The 18,611-nt window shown below is 42.5% G+C and overlaps 1 protein-coding gene across 4 annotated transcripts in view; it reads right to left on the bottom strand.

Annotated features, from left to right (window-relative positions):
- Positions 1-3,644: 3,644 nt before the first annotated feature.
- LOC114585569 (cholesterol 24-hydroxylase-like) overlaps positions 3,645-18,611 on the bottom strand; it is a 29,687-nt gene continuing 14,720 nt past the window's right edge. For all 4 annotated transcript variants that reach the window (XM_028708368.2, XM_077924184.1, XM_077924183.1 and 1 more), the window contains 10 exons: positions 17,296-17,434; positions 15,657-15,767; positions 13,136-13,292; positions 11,911-11,973; positions 10,658-10,730; positions 9,602-9,686; positions 8,571-8,681; positions 6,420-6,508; positions 4,928-4,994; positions 3,645-4,048 (listed from right to left, as the gene is read on the bottom strand). In XM_028708368.2, the coding sequence (XP_028564201.2) occupies positions 3,887-4,048; positions 4,928-4,994; positions 6,420-6,508; positions 8,571-8,681; positions 9,602-9,686; positions 10,658-10,730; positions 11,911-11,973; positions 13,136-13,292; positions 15,657-15,767; positions 17,296-17,434 (1,057 nt within the window). In that variant the 3' untranslated portion in view covers positions 3,645-3,886. The remainder of the gene's footprint in view (positions 4,049-4,927; positions 4,995-6,419; positions 6,509-8,570; positions 8,682-9,601; positions 9,687-10,657; positions 10,731-11,910; positions 11,974-13,135; positions 13,293-15,656; positions 15,768-17,295; positions 17,435-18,611) is intronic.

Consider the following 18,611-nt stretch of genomic DNA (forward strand, 5'->3'; position numbering starts at 1 on the left):
AGAGAGAGAGAGCAGATTGCTTCTTTAGCAGTAAAAGTATCTGCAGTGGAAAGTTCCAGGAGTTCCGTTCAGCACTTGTTCAGTAACAACCTTATAAGATAGGTAGCCGTGTTGGTCTGCCATAGTCAAAACAAAAAAAATTCCTTCCAGTAGCACCTTAAAGACCAACTAAGTTAGTTCTTGGTATGAGCTTTCGTGTGCATGCACACTTCTTCAGATACACTGAAACAGAAGCAAGGGGTGAATTTTTCACCTTCTCACCCCTTGCTTTTTCCTGTAAGACCTATTGCAGTCGTTAAGAGTCGTCAACAGGCTCATCACAGCTATCTGCCAATCACCCATTCCCACCACCCTTCTGAGTAATACCCCTCCCCACCTTCTCACTATATAGAAGGATCTGGCAACTTCTGTTTCAGTGTATCTGAAGAAGTATGCATGCACACGAAAGCGCATACCAAGAACTAACTTAGTTGGTCTTTAAGGTGCTACTGGAAGGAATTTTTTTTTTGTTTTAACCTTATAAGATGAAATGCAGCCACTGAGTTTTAATTCAGAAGCCTTTATATGGTGGTTGTATGTGACTTAAAAATGTAAAAGCCACTGTGATTAGCATGCCATAATTATATTTCTCGACCCATGTTTCTGACCTTAAATTCAGTTCTCAACATTTCCACATGAATTTGCAATAATAATAATCCACATGGGTTGTCAATTTTTAGATGTGGCATTGCACAGCGCCACTATCATCAGGAAGCCTGATGTACCCTCCCCTGTCCAAGCCTACCATTTAGGAGTAAGAAGATACCTAAATTTAAATAAAAAATCACTTTTCCTTGGTAAAGGTTCTCTGATCCCCTGCCCCGGGTTCCAATTTGCCTTATGGAGTTCTAAGCTCTAGGCCAGGCTTCCTCAACCTCGGCCCTCCAGATGTTTTGAGATTACAATTTCCATCATCCCTGAGCACTGATCCTGCTAGCTAGGGATCATGGGAGTTGTAGGCCAAAAACATCCGGAGGTTGAGGAAGCCTGCTCTAGGCTTTAATACCTTGATCCATCTTCTAACTACGTATCGGTATTTTGCTGCCACCATATAGACATGAATACTTTGGCCAAATATGAGACATGGTTTGAACAAACAAAACTTTATTATTATAGTAAAAAGCTGGTTATGACACATTCTTACATGTTTTGCTTTCCATAACAGTGCTTGGATATTTTGTGGTTTATAACTCTATTCCTCATGCAGACCTAGCCTCCTCCCTCCAAAACTCAACTCCCCTTTTCCTGTCCCCCCCCCCAACCTGTTCTGTCACACTTCACCCTCAGCCAATCACTGGTCCTAAAGGATCTACATTGGCTCCTAGTACATTTCCAAGCACAATCCAAAGTCCTGGTGCTGGCCTTTAAAGCCCTAAACGGCCTCAGCCCAGTGTACCTGAAGGAGTGTCTCCACCTCCATCATTCAGCCCGGACACTGAGGGACACTGAGGTCCACTTTGAGGTCCTTCTGGTGGTTCCCTCACTGCGAAAAGTGAAGCTACAGGGAACCAGGCAAAGGGCCTTCTTGGCAGTGGCACCCTCCCTGCGGAACACCCTCCCATCAGATGCCAAACAGATAAACAACTATTTGACTTTTGGGAGACATCTGAAGGCAGCCCTGTTTAGGGAAGTTTTTAATGGCTGATGTTGCATTGTGTTTTTAATATTTTCTTGGGAGCAGCCCAGTGTGGCTGGGGCAACCCAGTCAGATAGGCGGCATATAAATAATAACATTATTATTATTATTATTATTATTATTATTATTATTATTATTATTATTCAGCATGGGACACACCCCATCGTCCCAGCCTTCTCTCACTGCTGCAGTGCACTGGACCTTACCTTATGTCTTACAAATATCTCCCTACAATCATAATACTTAATATGGGGGGTGGCTGGGCAAAATACTGTGAAATAATAGAAAAAGTGGGTGACACTTGGAGGTTGCAGAGTTTTGAAAAATTGAAAGGAAAGGTGCGAGATTGGTTTCATTATGCCCAAATTTTAGAGATCTTTAAAAAGGACAAAAAAATTGGTTTCCAGGTGGAAAAATCAAAATTAGAGTTAGAATTACTTGAACCTAAGACGAAAGTGCTTTCAAGAATGTATAACTTGTTGCTTAAATGGAATACTCAAGACGAGACAGTTAAATCAGCCATGATAAAATGGGCACAAGATATTGGGTACAACATTATGTTTGAAGACTGGGAAAGGTTATGGACCACCGGTATGAAATTTACGGCATGTAGTGCCTTAAAAGAAAACATTATGAAAATGATGTACAGGTGGTACATGACCCCAGTCAAACTTGCAAAGATATATCATTTGTCTGACAATAAATGTTGGAAATGTAAGGAGGCTGAAGGAACATTCTTTCACCTTTGGTGGACATGCCCGAGGGTGAAGGCTTTTTGGGAAATGATTTATAACGAGTTGAAAAAGGTATTTAAGTATACCTTTCATAAGAAACCAGAGGCCTTCCTCCTGGGCATTGTAGGCCAGAGAGTGCCAAAGAAAGACAGAACTTTCTTTCTATATGCAACTACAGCAGCAAGAATCCTTATAGCCAAATACTGGAAGGCACAGGAGTTACCCACACTGGAAGAGTGGCACACGCAACTGATGGACTATATGGAACTGGCTGAAATGACAGGCAGAATTCGAGACCTGGGAGAAGAGACAGTGGAAGAGGACTGGAAAAAATTCAAGGACTACTTACAAAAACATTATAAGCTATATGAATGTTGAGAATTTGCTAAGTTTTGAGAAAATCATGCTTCAGTATTGAATTCGAAAATGATTGAAACTAAGTTATGACCGAGAAAAGTTCAATTTTTAGAGTAAATAATTAGATGAAAATACAAAAACACATGAAACAAGGTATTAATTTGCTGTTTATTTTTATTGTAAGGAATGCAGGGATGGAGGATGTGGGGAAGTCCAATTGACGATGAAAAAAGATTTGGAAAAATGAATTTTCTGTTGTTTAATTTCTTCTTTCTTTTTGTAAAACAGCATTTGTTGTGTTATTGATGATGTACTGTTGATTTATTTGGACCTTGGAAAACAAAGCAATAAAAAATATTATAAAAAAAAAAGACCTTTCAGCTGCAAAGACAGACAACACAGTCCAGAGCTGCACAGAAGGGAGAACCCTGCTCTTGCTGAATTTTATCTTCCGTAGTTTCCCAAGAGAGATAAGGAGCCATGTATGGTTGATCTGGCTGAATAAACATTTTCTGGAGGAAAAAAAAAAACAAAAACAAATATCTCCCTACAATCATAGACCTCTTAATAGGCAAACCTGTACAAGTCAATTATGATGACAAACACCTCAAAGCCCCCAACAGATAACCCTTTAGGCCAGGCATCCCCAACCTGCGGCCCTCCAGGTGTTTTGGCCTACAACTCCCATGATCCCTAGCTAACAGGACCAGTGGTCAGGGATGATGGGAATTGTAGTTCAAAACATCTGGAGGGCTGAAGGTTGGGGATGCCTGCTTTAGGCAAACACACACAAACACACATCAACTATGATAGTGGGGGGAGGAGAGAGAGGTGGGAAAATATTGTTAAATACCTGCAGTCGTAGGTATATCAGTGTATTTAAATCTGAATTGTCAAATTGTGTTATTGTTATTATGGTATTTGTTGTAGTGTCTTTTGCGGTTGTTTGTATTGAAAAAATGATTAAATAATTTTTTTAAAAACCCATCAACTATGATTGCAAAATGGCCCCAACTCCAAAATGAGCTCTCTCCTCCTCCAACCCACCGGGAAATGGAACTTTTAAGCGGGTTCCAGTAGGAATTCAAGCTGCAGATGACAATATCCTACTGCCGATTATTTAATCCCCTTCATAGCGAAGGTGGCGCCGTGGTCTCAGTCTGCATACTAAGCCATCTAATGGCTTCAGCGAAGCTGTCTCCATAATTTTAAAGCTCTGAGGCGGGACCAGCTGGAATTCAAACCTCTGGAGAAATTTGGCCATCACCACTTTAGCCTCCATCTGTGATAAAAACAATGAATGAATGAATGAATGGTAAACTGGCTATTGCCATTTTGACGCAGTTGAACACTATCTCCAGATAAGTGCAAATACTTATTCTAGGCTTGTTCAAAATACAGGATTACCGGTAAATTCAGCCATTAAATAAAGAAACAAAAATCTAGCGGACTAAGAAACCGAGAGCGCTGAAAAAAATTAATAGTTTGGATTTGTTTTTATTTGACTCATTTAAAAATAAAAATTACAGGCCCATAAGTGATACAGACTTAAAAAAGATCTATATATAATTTCCAACCATCATTCTGCTGCTGAGGCCTTTATGGCCCTCACAAAGAACTATAGTCTACAGAACTATAACAAAGAACTATAGTCTAACAATCAAGTTCTCTTGGCAAGGAACTCTTAACTAATTATAGTTTCTTTGAGGGAAGCCGTTCATGTTTACAGTGATATCATAGCACTTTAATTGTGTGATGTGAACATGGCCTAAACCTCACTCTGAACGAAACCTGAGTTCTGCCTTGCTGAGGCCCAGAGCATGACAGTGAGATCTATATATTTTAAATAAATAAAATATTGGGGGACCCACAGCTGGGGAAGGCTGGGCTGTGGGGCACAATCTCTGAAGCTATTACACACCCTACCCTGCTGTTCCACCAGTCCTTTTGCCCAGGCTCCTGGATCAGCAAGGTAGAATCACAGAATATTGTAGAGTTGGAAGGGACCCCGAGGGTCATCGAGTCCAGCCCCCCTATAGTACTAAAGCATCCATGACAGATGGCCATCTAACCTCCACTTAGAGACCTCCAAGGTGGGCTTTTTAAAAGGACAGCTGCCACTTAAGAGGGGACTTGGAAATCCTAATGGGCACTGCCTTACCTGTGAAAATAGCTGCCCGATACAGGTATGACCTCCAAGGGAAAATGGGAAGTAGGTAAAGTATGGTCTAAAAAAATAATAGAGAGAGAGAAAATCATAGAATTGCAATGCAGGAATCTCAAGATAAGAGTTATTGAAATGGTTTTGCATAGACAGCGTCCTTAGCAATGGCTTCGTTGCAACCTTGAACACCCTACCTGCTTAAGAGTTTTGATTTACAGTTTTGATCCACTCTTTCGGTACGACAAGGGTAATCATTTTTATAGCCTCCTTTTTCCATCCCCCCCCCTTTTCCCTTTTTAAACATTTTTTAATTAAAGAATTATTGGTTTACAAAAGTATGTGCAATGTCTCTTTTTTCAAGTTACACTTTCTACAGATCAGTTTCATTTGTTGAGACGTTAGTGTTACATTAGGAAGAAAAGGGGGAAAGAGGTGGAGGGCGGAATGGTGAGTGGGGGTGGGGTGGCAATGCTTCTATTCTACTTAGTGTATGTGTGGGGTTTTGTGTCAGCGTCGCTTGTGCGGGTTCTCTTTACTATTCGCTTGTACAGTGGTACCTCTGGATGCGAATGGGATCTGTCCTGGAGCCGCGTTCGCATCCTGAAGCGAACGCAACCCGCGTCCCCCTGCGATTCGCCGCTTCCGCACATGCGCATCTACGAGCGGTGAAACCCGGAAGTAACACGCTCCGTTACTTCTGGGTCACCGTGGAGCGCAACTCGAAAATACTCATCCCGAAGCTACTTCAACCTGAGGTATGACTGTATTCCTACAGTATGTGTCTTACCCAGGCAGCGTCTTGGGCTCCTGTGTGCTTAAAAGTAGCTTAACACAGAGACCGATTGATAATACTCTATGTTGTGAAAAGCTCCACATGTTAATTTCTGCAGACCAAGCTACCGTTAAAGTAAAAAAGCAGTCAATTTTTATTCTGAGAACCAAATTATCATAGCATCAGAATTATGTGAATATTGACGTTTGCTGGTAATCCTCTGAATTAAGAAATCCAGGAGGAAATGTCAAAAAATACCTTTCAATTTAGGAGTAAATTTAATGCCAACTGGCCATTTCAACTGCATGTTCCAAACTCATTTGTATTCCCAATATGTTATCCATACACGCCATTCAAATGAGCTTCATGTTACAATTTGTTTTGACATTTTCCAGTGTGTCTCCTAAAATCCTAAGAATTACCAGTAAATGTCAACATTCACCAAGTTTCTAACATTGACTAGACAATATTCATTGTATTAGAAAGTTGTATCCAGCATAGCATTAAATACTGTGCCCTCTCAAAACAAGGATTTCTAATTGTACCAACCAACTTTCCCCGCTTCTTCTCCCTCTGTGCATCCACTAAACCTAGTCCCACTGCAAAAAGGTGAAATTCCTTGAACTGACAGGGTGCATCTGTTGGATACAGCCCAAAGCAAACAAATGAAAGAACATTTAGCACAATTTCCCCAAAAATGCAGCAACAGAAACTTACATTGTTTGGTCTTTGCTAAACCGGTCAGGATTGAAGATAAGCGGGTCTTTGAAAAACCTTTTCATGCGTCCCATGACATATTGACTAAACTGGCAAGAGAGGAGACAGTCATTTGCACTTGTAAATGCAAAGCAAGCTGCAAAAACATTTGTCATTCACAGCAAGAGGCAGCTGCACATCACAACCGCATATCACCAGTTTTAATGAAATGATGTTATCACTTCCTGGTCGTTCCTCCACATGCCCTGAAGTCGCATCTACTACATTTATATCAGCATTAGCTGGAAATGTTTTTAAATTTAATTTAATCCCTAATATAAAATTGAACTCATGGTGCTGTTAGGCTATTTGACACATGGCTGAAACAGTCACAGGTGTGTGTTGGAGAATGCAGAAAGCAAATGTTTGGAGATAAAACAAAACACTGATACCTTTGAATCTGAAAGAAAATTATTTAGATCTTGCATTCATCCTCCAATGGCATCTGAGCACCTCTAAACTAAAGCACCCACATACAAGACTATTCATGTATTTTGTGTTTTCATTTTGTATTTTATATTGTAAACCACCCTGTGATCTTCAGATGAGGGGCAGTGTATTAATTAATTAATTAAGTAAGTAAGTAAAAATATTTACATATTTTTTGAAAATACCATAAAATCCAAAACGCCGGGTGTTCAGTGGTGGAATGCATTAAAGAAATCTCAGGTTACGAATTAGGAATGAATCTGAAAAATATACTCTTAATTTTGTTGAAAACATGTGTTTACAATGTGGATACAGAAATGATCCTTGTCCTTTGGATCTCACACGATATGTCAACACCTGTTTACTGGGGGAAAGAATCCTCACATCTTCTATCTGAATAGGGTTTTGGTTTTTTTTAGAATATGGGACATGCCATAATTTATTAGTCAACATATTATACCCAATCAAGGAAAAACATGTTGTTTGAGAAAACTCTTGTTGAAAATGAGTGGGGGTTTTTATATTACTTTTTGGAATGAAACATTTGGTGTGGATTTGAGACCGTATTCATTATTATAAAGATATGTTTATGTGGTTGCCACCTAGCGGCCTAAAGCCAAAAGTGTTTCTTTAGAAAATTTGTAATGTACGGTAGATGCTTAAGGCCTGTTAATTTTTTTATTTTTTTTTTAGGAATGGTTCCAAGACGGATGTTGGAGTGAAAGCTTCATAACAGAAACTAAGAAATACAGCCGGTTATTGTTTCATCTTATTGGTGTAGCTGACATACATTATAATCATTTGATTTGATTCCGCATATAATAATCTCTGCTGTAGAGGGACGTTAGGAGCAGATGGGGCTCGTCCTGGGAAGGTAGCCCATCTAGGAGAAGGAAAACTCTGCTCCTAAACTTACACTGCCTTGTGGGATATCTTAGGGAGAAGAAAAGGCTAAAGATTAAACCCTACACAAATCTGGAGTGGAGTCCCTAAGGTGGTTGGATGGTGCCTTGTTGAAGAAGAGTTAGGACTTGATATCCCACCTTTCACTCCCTTTAAGGAGTCTCAAAGCGGCTAACCATCTCTTTTCCCTTCGTCCCCCACAACAAACACTCTGTGAGGTGAGTGGGGCTGAGAGACTTCAGAGAAGTGTGACTGGCCCAAGGTCACCCAGCAGCTGCATGTGGAGGAGCAGGGAAGCGAACCCGGTTCACCAGATTACGAGTCCACCACTCTTAACCACTACACCACACTTGCTCTCTTGTGCACCACCTTCCGGAAACTCCTGCAGCTAAGCTGATGCTAAACATATTTCTCTGCTATCCTTTGTAGCACAGAGCATCCAGACTTAAACTTGCTTTCTGGCTTCTGTGATTTCCACTGGACCACATAGTTTTAAGCATATCTTTGGCATCGTAAGGACTTGAAAGTTGCTTTTTTTCAGGTATAAAAGGGGGGGGGAGTTCAAGCTGAGATTCTGGCATGCTAAGTTTTGCGACTGCTTCTACTAGACATCTGCAGCTTCCTTGCATTCTTCCCACATAACTATGGCACATAACGCTGCCCCAGATTTACTTAAACAAAAATTAATGCAGACATGTCATCGGGGGATCTGGGAGGTTTGGTGCTGAAGGCCAATATTTTTGAGAGAACCATTCACTGCAGTCCATTCGACAGACTCACCATCAGAGTTGTGTTTGCTGGAATTCTGACTCCTTCAAAGACGGTTTCCTTCCTTGTCCAGCGAGGAACAGTGGGAACCGGAGAGTACAAGCGCAAGGCTTCCTTGAGAACCTGGGATAATAACAACAGCTTGAGCCACAATTCCACAATGCTGGTAAAGGGACTTCTTTACTTAACAGCCACGGTGATTTGAGAGATAGGAAGGGTGGGCTTTCAGCTGGAAAACAAACACTTTTGAGTTTCGTCTCCAGCTCATGCTCAAACCTGCTTGATGGTTTTCAGCAAATATATTTCCCTTAGCCTTAGTTCCCCACCAGTAAGAAAAGCCTCTTATAATTCTTGAGAACTGGAAGAAATGCCTTTTGCACGACCGCAGCCAGGGTTGCTCATCTGCATTTCAAACCAGGGGTTTTTTTTTCCAGCCAGAGTATGGCTCCGGCACCTCTCAGGTGGTGGGTGCCATGGCGGGCTGGCTTCCTGACACTGCCCTGCTCCTTCTGATGCCAGTTGCCAGGGCAGGAAAGGAAAAATGGATGGGGTGGGAGGCTGAGGATGGGGAGAGGTCAGTGCAAGTTACAGCCTCCAGGGCACTGACCCTCAAGCCTGGGTGTGGCTCCTCCTCCTCAGGGAGGCCATGTGACAGCCCAGCTGTGGGCTTGTTGCCTTTGACCAGGAACTCACCTCTGGTTTGGAAAGTTACAGACAAATGTATTGAAAGTCTGGAATGAATGATTAACAGGAAGACAGGTAAACGCCCTGCAAGCAATTCAGGATAAATGCTCATGGGCATAGAACCACCCTGTAAACAAATTGGAATGAATGCTCAATAAAAACCGAACTGCCCCATAAGCTTTGTTCAGACAAATCTGGATAAATGCTGAATAAACAGATCGTCAGAAGGAGTCCTTAATCTCACCAGTGACTGCTGAGCCAAAAGGGTTGAGAGCAGCATTGGGTTACCTGTGCCTTTGCTCTTTCTTCCTTTTCTTTTTTAAATACAATTTTTCATCGCATTTGTTCTCCAAGTGTACCTGAGATAAGCACTGGAGCTTCCCAAGATCTTCATAGGCGATGTCTCTCTTCACACCAATGACGTCATCCACTTCAGCCTGAAGTCTACAAATCAGAAGATTTCATTGGCAACCGCTGGCCTACATGGGGCATTCATACAAATTCGCACATAGACTATTGTCAGGAATGATTGGTGGGTGCTAGCAGAGATAAGAGTCCAGGAATCCACCCATATTTACAAAGATTTATTGGTTTATTCTCGCTATATACAAGAGCTCAAATGTCCGTCTCCATCATGGTGAGTCAGTTGCCTCAACTGAAGGAGCTTTTCGTTTCCCCCAGCATATCCATTTCCTGAGCCCAACCCTCTTCCTTCCTGTGTTACGAGAGTGGCTGGGCCCCGGAAGTGGCTCCCCCCTCTCAGATTCATTGCCTCCTAACAGCCCTTCATCACCTTCCTCGTCCAAGGAAAAACAGCTGCTCATTATCGGGGGCTTATCTCGGTAAGTCCCCATTCTCTCCCCCTTCTCTGCCTCCAATTCCCTGACAACTATGTAACGCCTTATGGCCATGCCTTAGGACCATATATTTACCCACACATCTTGACATCTTTCCACAGGGCCTGCAAGACAGAGCTGTTCCACCACAGAACTCTAGCCCAATGGTTGCCATCAATTTGATTTGAACTGATTTTATAATGAATTGATGTTAGAATGCTGTATTATTTTACTGTTGTTAGCTGCTCTGAGCCCGGCTTCAGCTGGGGAGGGGGGGATTTAAATAAAATTTTACTACTACTACTACTACTATTATTATTATGCACCTGAACTTGAGTACTTGCCAATATTGTCAAGATCCCCAGATTTTTAGTAGATATTAAGTACTTCGCCTCTACACCCACAACTCTATATCCATGGTTTCCTCACATTATGTTTGTTCACGTGCAGTGAGTGCTGGTCTGAATGGGAAAATTGTGTGAACTGGCCTCCAAAGTCTCAAATATTTTAAAAAGTGAAAAGCTACAACTTCCTATAACTACCAGCATGGACAAGTGGAAAGACAAACAGTTCACCTACTTTGCAACTACCTCAGGGTTTCGTGACAGCTCCATTATGGTGAAACTTAACTGGGTAGTAGTGGTGTCGTGACCTGCAGGATAAAGAAGAATAATAATTTGGATTTGATATCCTGCTTTATCACTACCCTAAGGAGTCTCAAAGCAAAACAATCTCCTTTTCCCTTCCTCCCCCACAAAAAACACTCTGTGAGGTGAGTGAGGCTGAGAGACTTCAGAGAAGTGTGACTAGCCCAAGGTCACCCAGCTCCTGTGGAGGAGCGGGGAAGCGAACCCAGTTCACCAGATTACGAGTCCACCGCTCTTAACCACTACACCACACTCGCTCTACACCACAGAACATGACAGAGTGTGGTTAGGAATCAAACTATAGATTGGAATTAGTCTTCTGATAAAAGATAGAAGCCCTGATTAACGTGGCTCGCGCATAATGGCAGAAACTTAATTTCCAACAGAAACAAGCAGCAAAATATGAGATTAGGAAATATATTATATTTTCTTTTTCCAAAAGGTGACTTCTGGAGATGGAACAGTGTCTCCTGGTGGAATCCGAGTGATAGTTTAGTGTGCTGCTGTGTGAGCAGCTCAGGGGTGGTGGAGTGAAGATGCTTACCTGACCACCTGGCAGGTGAGCTATTGCTTCTTACCTGGAAGAGATGGGGCAAGGCAATGGACTGAGCAACACAGTGCAAATCCACCAGCAGGAGCACCATATTGGCTCCACTGGTGCTTTTGCAGCTTGCTGATCTCATCATCACCTCACCCCTCCCAGTAAGCAGCAACGACTCACCTGCTGGGAGGTTAGGTAAGCATCTCTGCACCAGCACATCTCCAATGCTGGCCAGCTTCCTCCACCAGCTAATAAAACCGACTTTCAGTCCATCTGGTAAAAAGCTAAACTTGAGTGAGAGGTGAATCTGAAAGCAGCACGGCCCTCGACGCATGAATGCAGTTCGCCAAGGTTGGAAGCAATGCAAAGTTTCAAAGTTGCTTCTTACAGACTTGTCAGGCACAACAGCTACTGACCCTGGATAGTAATAGGTATTATTATTATTATTATTATTATTATTATTATTATTATTATTATTCACGTCAAGATATGAATCCAGTTGGTACAGTTAGCCCCAGGAAAAAAATCTGTGTGTGGATATTAATCTCAACACTATTTCTATCTGTGTTGGCTAAACACGGCAGAAGTCTGTTCTGGGTGGCTGATCTTCTTAATTACATCTAAACAACAACAGACTTACAAACCTGCAACGAAGAAGGTGACAAAATTGTCCAACATCAGTTCATCGTTGCAGCCCTCTTCCTGTGCTGTAACAGAAAACAAAGAGCAAAATCTGACATAACTTTCTGGACAGAAGTGTAAATTCTGGACTGTTCTAACAATAGCAAGAAGTTGGCAGGAAGGTAGTGGACCTGGTTTTTCATAGCTAGTTAAGTCCAAGTTAGCTTATTGCATTATGCTGTTGATGAGTCTACCTGGAGACTTCCATCGATTTAGGATGAAGCAGCCAGATGATCACCTTCTGTAATACATTTTGATGATATCTGTTTATGGTAGTTTCCCTAACAAGCAAGCCAAACTCTGTTCTTTAGAATTAAACGTCATTGCTTCTTGTACTACTAGCTGCAGTACAGATGGGGAGAAATTACCCCCCGCCCTTTGCATATGAACATCTAAGGGAAATTACAAAGAAGGCTGCATACTCAGTTACTAGTAGTACAGTGGTACCTCAGGATGCGAACGGGATCTGTTCCGGAGTCCCATTCGCATCCTGAAGCGAACACAACCTGCACGTGTTTCGCCTCTTTCGCACATGCGCGTGACGTCATTTTGACTGTCTGCGCATGCGCACATGGTGAAACACGGAGGTAACATGCTCCGTTACTTCTGGGTCGCCGTGGAGCGCAACCCAAAAATACTTAACTTGAAGCACATTTACCCTGGGGTATGACTGTAGTAGTAAGGTAAAGGGACCCCTGACCATTAGGTCCAGTCGTGGCCGACTCTGGGGTTGCGGCGCTCATCTCGCTTTATTGGCCGAGGGAACCGGCGTACAGCTTCCGGGTCATGTGGCCAGCATGACTAAACTGCTTCTGGCAAACCAGAGCAGCGCACAGAAACACCGTTTACCTTCCCACCAGAGCGGTACCTATTTATCTACTTGCACTTTGACGTGCTTTCGAACTGCTAGGTTGGCAGGAGCAGGGACCGAGCAACGGGAGCTCATCCCATCACAGGGATTCGAACCGCCGACCTTCTGATCGGCAAGTCCTAGGCTCTGTGGTTTAACCCACAGCACCACCCGTGTCCCACAGTAGTAGTAGTAACAGTGACTAATTAAGATGTTTTGGCAAATAGCATGTTCGGCTGAAACGAAGGGCTGTAAACCACTTTGTGCGGCTAAAGATGAACGTGTGGGGTCCACAAGGAGACACTCATGTGTGGTAAGTACAAAAGACCACAGTCTACCTGCACCCTTCAGTATCTGAGTGAGAATATCCAACGGGATCTCTTCTCCATCCTGCATGTCCTTACGCCTCTGTTCAATACACTCCTTCCCAGTACGACGTAGCAGCCTTATGCTCTCCTGAACACCTTTCACTTCTTTTCTGTTCCATGGCATGTACTATAAAACAGACAACAGGTTTGAATTGCCCATTATATATTTGCTGGCTTAATAATAGTGGGGTATTTGGTTTTTCTCTTTGCAAGCTTCCTTGAGGACTGGCTTGGCTGGAAAGAAGCCCAGAATTTGTATATCGGTCAAACTCCTTTGGGTAGGAGAGGATATATATTGATTGCAATTTATCCCTCCAGGCACCCACATGTGTGGGTTAAACAGAGTTTCAGAATCCCATCCTTGGCGGCAAAATGAAAAGCATAGGAATCAGACTGTAAAACCTTGTTTTGAGCAAGTCCAGCTATTAAGTAAGCTGGCTTCCCCCTTCGTACCCCACTTAAGAAAGAATCAGGCAACAATTTGTACAGTAAGTTTAAAAATAAGATTTACTTGCTTTATAATCATGCATTGGTTCACAGCAAAGGCAGCTATGCAGCTAAAATACTTATATTTAACAGTATAACCGGCTTCACAAGCATCTATTTGTTGGAAAATATTGGATTGTATTTATGTCAAAATATTTCTGAAAAATTGAATATATATATATATATATATATATATATATATATATATATATACTGCAGCAGGCAGAGACATGTCTGCATCCAATGATGGTGGAAGGGGGGGCAGGAAGTAATATATGCTCCTTCCTCTCCAGGAGAGGAGAGGAAATGACATCACGCAGAGTCCTCTCTACCAACAGTATTTGTATGGTCTGAACACTGCCTATCAGCAATACAGCTCTGTGGACTTAAACCCTTCTCATGCTAGTTAGCAAGAATATGCATAACCCTACATTAGAGGCTGGGGATTGTCCAGCTGTCCACAAATTTCTATACACTATTTCTATACACTCCAGGCTCCTCTGATTCTGACTGCAGCGAAATGGCTGCACAGAATGCGCAGAGCCCCAGAACTGATGTCCTTGGGATCTTTAATACTGCACCAGTGAATGTGTTTGCCAGCTCAGTCAGGGAGATGGTTGGGCTGTGGGGTGGATTGTATACCAGCAAGATCCTATTCTGTCTCTGCCTCCCAACACCAAATGCCAGGGGTCAGCAACCTAAGGCCCATGGGCCGGGAGTGGCCCACAAGGCTTGTCTAACCGGCTCATGGCAACCCCTGCTGCCCCCGCCACCTGCTCTTACTGGCATGGTGCAGTCCGGAGACCGACATCCGGGTTGATGGGGCCTGTGCGCATGTGCATGGGCGCTCCTCTGACCCAGATGTGCGATGGAAATAGTGTGTGCGCAAGCGTGCGGGACGGAGAAGCGCGCACGCGCACACCCTATTTCCAGTGCACATGTGGGTAGGAGGAGCGCCGGAAATAGTGTGCACAGGTGCTCCTCTGATTCGGAAGAGTGCGCATGCGCACACGCTCTGGCCCATCCTTTGATGGATGTAGCGTCGACCGGCCCATCCTCGGATAAGGTTGCCAAATACAAACCTCACATCCAATTGCTAGAAGCACTGGCCTCCTGGTGAGAATGATGGAATATTTGTGGACCACTGCCACACCACATCCTTGTCCCTCCAACAAAAACAACAATATTTCATTTATACCCCGCCCATCTAGCTGGGTTGCCAAGCCACTCTGTGCGGCTTCCAAGACATAAAAGCATAATAAAACATCAAACAGTAACAGTAACCATCTGATCCAGTATAAAAGTCACAATAACTTTAAAACAAACAACTTACATCAAACAAAGCAACATTCAACAATCCATCTGAATCTAATAGTAAATAGTAAAATTAAACACCAGCAGATAATAATTAAACACTTTGAACACAATAAAGAATTAGCAGTCTATAATCAGCAGAAGTAACAGCAAATCACAATGCATAAAATACCACCAAACGTACAAAACCATGTAAAAGGATCAAACTGAGAAACAAAGAAGCACAACTTGTAAAACTATTTTTAAAACATATCCCTGAACTCCTCTCTTCCCAGCTGCTGTTCTCAAAGTCAAAGTCTGGGAGAGGCTAGGTGGGGCAAGGCAGGTGGAAGTGTCATTGCCTGATGAAGAACAGAAAGTCTCTCTCCCCTCACAAGGGGTGCTACACTGAATATACAGGCTTGCAAAGCCCCCTGCCCCTTGGCCCAGTCCCTCAACAGGAGAGCTCAATATCACATTATCACCCACCAAGCATCCTACTCTCCAGTCTTTAAAATTCCTTCCCCGGGCAACGAATAGTCTGAATCCAAATTCTTGTCCGTCCTCTCAGAAGACAAGACAGTCCCAGTTACAAACATTCCTGCAAGACAGGCGTAATTCTAGGATTTTGGAGACCCCCTGAATAAGCTTTACAAGCAAAATCTTGGCACAGGGCAAGTTCACACGGAAATAAATAAATGTCTGCACTCACCTCAAAAAAAGGAATGCGGGATTTGGATAGTCCTTGTAGGGTCATGTATATGGCACGTGGAAAAGGCGTCTGGTCATCATAGACAGTGTTCAGTTCTAAACCAAAAGCCACCTGATAACATTCAGAAAAATGAGAAGGTTGGTCAAAAGTCTGAGGGTCTGGGAAGGAGCTGCTGTATAAACCCTTCTATTGCCATGTTAATGCACAGGAGTGGCTGGTGAAGTGGGAGTGCCTTATAGTCACCCTTGTGACTCTGGAGGCGCTGCCACTTACATGACATCATCATCATCAATTATTATTTAAACCCCACCCATCTGGCTGAGTTTCCCCAGCCACTCTGGATGGCTCCCAACAGATTAAAAACAGAATAAAACATCAAACCTTAAAAACTTCCCTAAACTTCAGGTGACTGACAGTTATGGATCCTGCCCACTGATTGGATACAGTTCCCTACCCCTGCTTGAACTTCTTCCTTGGGAGCCATTTGCAGGAATCATTTCCGTTCCCGTTTGGGGGCTTACAAAGCGGTGCTGCAGCTGTCTGTAACATGTTATGCAGCAACCCCTAAGAGGACCTTCTCGGTGGTGGCACCCCAGTTAGGGAACTCCCTCCTCTTTGCCTTGCAGCTGGTGCCAACCTTAATTAGTTTTCAGTGCCAACTATGCTTGTTTGTTCAGGTGCTTATCGAGCTTTCAGGCCGGAGCAAGTTTGTTTAACTATTGTTTTACTGTTTGTTAAGATTGGCCACGTCCACAAATACCTTTGGGTTCAATAACTTGAGACCATAGTTAACATGGTTGTTTTATTAAGTAGCAATTGCACTAGTTTTCTGCTAGAGGAGCCCTCTCAGCTAGCCACCTTCCACTCCCTCACACCATTCTCCAGGGATTTTCTCCAAACTCCTATCCCAATGTCTCCTGCAAGGAAAGGCCTTCAAATTACTACAGTTACTGCACATACAATTCAATTAAGACACTATTATACTGCTTTAACAGTAGTGGCTTCCTTTGGCAAGTGAGTCCTGAGAGTAGTTGGAATTCCTAGAATCCGTAACAAATTACAGTTCCCAAGATTCTTTAGAGGAAGCCATGACTTTTAAAGTAGACTTTTAAAATGTACGGTGCGGATGTGGCAATTGTGTATTTTTGTGTTTTGTTTTGTGTGTTATATTTTAAAACTCCTTATGTACTTTGTTCTGGGATTGTTGCAATGAAGAGGACGTAAGACATTTTGAATGAATAAAATCAATTAAAAGAACCATGAACTAGTCTGTTTTTTTGTAATTAAGATGAACATGGCAATTTCAAAAATACAGAACGTTTGTTCTGTGTTTGGTAAGTAATTTAAGTTCTTTTATTTACAAATGGTTTAATAATAATCTGTATGATGTTAGTATTATACTTTAATTTGATTATTGTCATGATCTGTACTTTAACAATAAAAAGAAAAATGGGAAATAAAGAGGAATTCTCTGTGGTGGAGCTGAAATCAGCAGGCATAACATTTAAAACAGGGAATGGGGAATCTGTGGCCCGGTCAATGTTGTTGGACTTCAACTCCCATCTGCCCCAGCCAGCAGAGCAAAATCAGGGATGATGGGAGTTGGAGTCCAAGAACAGGAAATCAATCTAGCATGTACCTTTGCAATGATGTCCAGGGTCACTCGACTCAGCAGGCTCAGCATATCAACTTCAGTTTTTCCATCAGCTTTTCCCTCCAGCTGCTCCATAAGCTTGTCGGCTTGGTCGTTGAAGGTTCCCATCAAGCGAGTGAGGTAACTGTCCAATTTATTATTATTATTATTGGAAAGTGTGAGAACGGAAGTCAGTCTTATCTCTTCCGCTGTATTGTACTTTTGTACTTTACTTTTCTGTCTCTTGGAGAAGATGTGAGGGGACGCCATGATTGCTTGGTCCTGTATATATTGCTTAATAAATTACTTGGAATGCACACACCTAGGTTCCACATTTTTCTGCTATACTCTGCTGATTGAGTGTGCACATATCTCCAGATATGTGTCGCTGGTGTGCACCAGGACTGAAGATTTATGAAGGTCCCGGGCTGTGCTTCATCAGGAAGACGCCCAGAGAGAGCATTGGCCCGCTCAGGCGTGTTCTGACAATTATTATTATTATTATTATTATTATTATTATTATTATTATTATTACCACTACTACTTATCCACCCTTCACCTGAAGGTCGCAGGGCAGGTCACAACAATTGAGCATCCATTTTAAAAAGTCAAAAACAAATTACAATCACAATAATAATTGTGGGTCCTAAACTATACATCTCAAGTTTCAAAGGCCAGGGTCAATGCATATTTCTTCAGCATACGACAAACCTTTTCTACCAAGCTGCAATCTCTCGATCACACACAAACAGCAACAATTAGGCTCGAAGCAACAATTCCAGGTTTTTGAAGCCAACTGCAGATGAGGAAGGAAGAGTTACCCCTCAGTGGTGCCCCTGGTGCAATTAGACCTGGGGGGAGGGCAGCCTTCCAATGTCCAGGTGTGTTGGCAATCCATGCACTAATATCAATGCAAAGGAACCTGCTGGCTTTGGCGATGGTTTGCTAAGGCTACACTTAGAATGGCATCCCATGGAATTATTACATGGTGAGGTTCTCTTTTTCTGCCAATATATTTCACTGATGGAGAGTGAGGTTAGAAACTGCACAGCACGATATGTCTAGCCTTTCATGGACTAAACTCATTTTTTTCTTCAATGGATACACACACACACTCACAGCAAATAGAGGAAAGCTGCTCTGAAAAAGGATTTACATTTGCTATATTTGTTCATAATACAGTTTGATTTTTTTTTTTAAAAAAAGAAAAGCTGATGAATATGCAGATCAATTCACAAGTCTTAACAGTTGTGCAGCTTTGGAAAGTGTTCGCAGAGCTACAATTAAGGCAGTGGATGGTGCTTGCCAGAATGAGAGATCCA

This window comes from Podarcis muralis, chromosome 1 (assembly GCF_964188315.1).
Source record: "Podarcis muralis chromosome 1, rPodMur119.hap1.1, whole genome shotgun sequence".
Taxonomy (NCBI): domain Eukaryota; kingdom Metazoa; phylum Chordata; class Lepidosauria; order Squamata; family Lacertidae; genus Podarcis; species Podarcis muralis.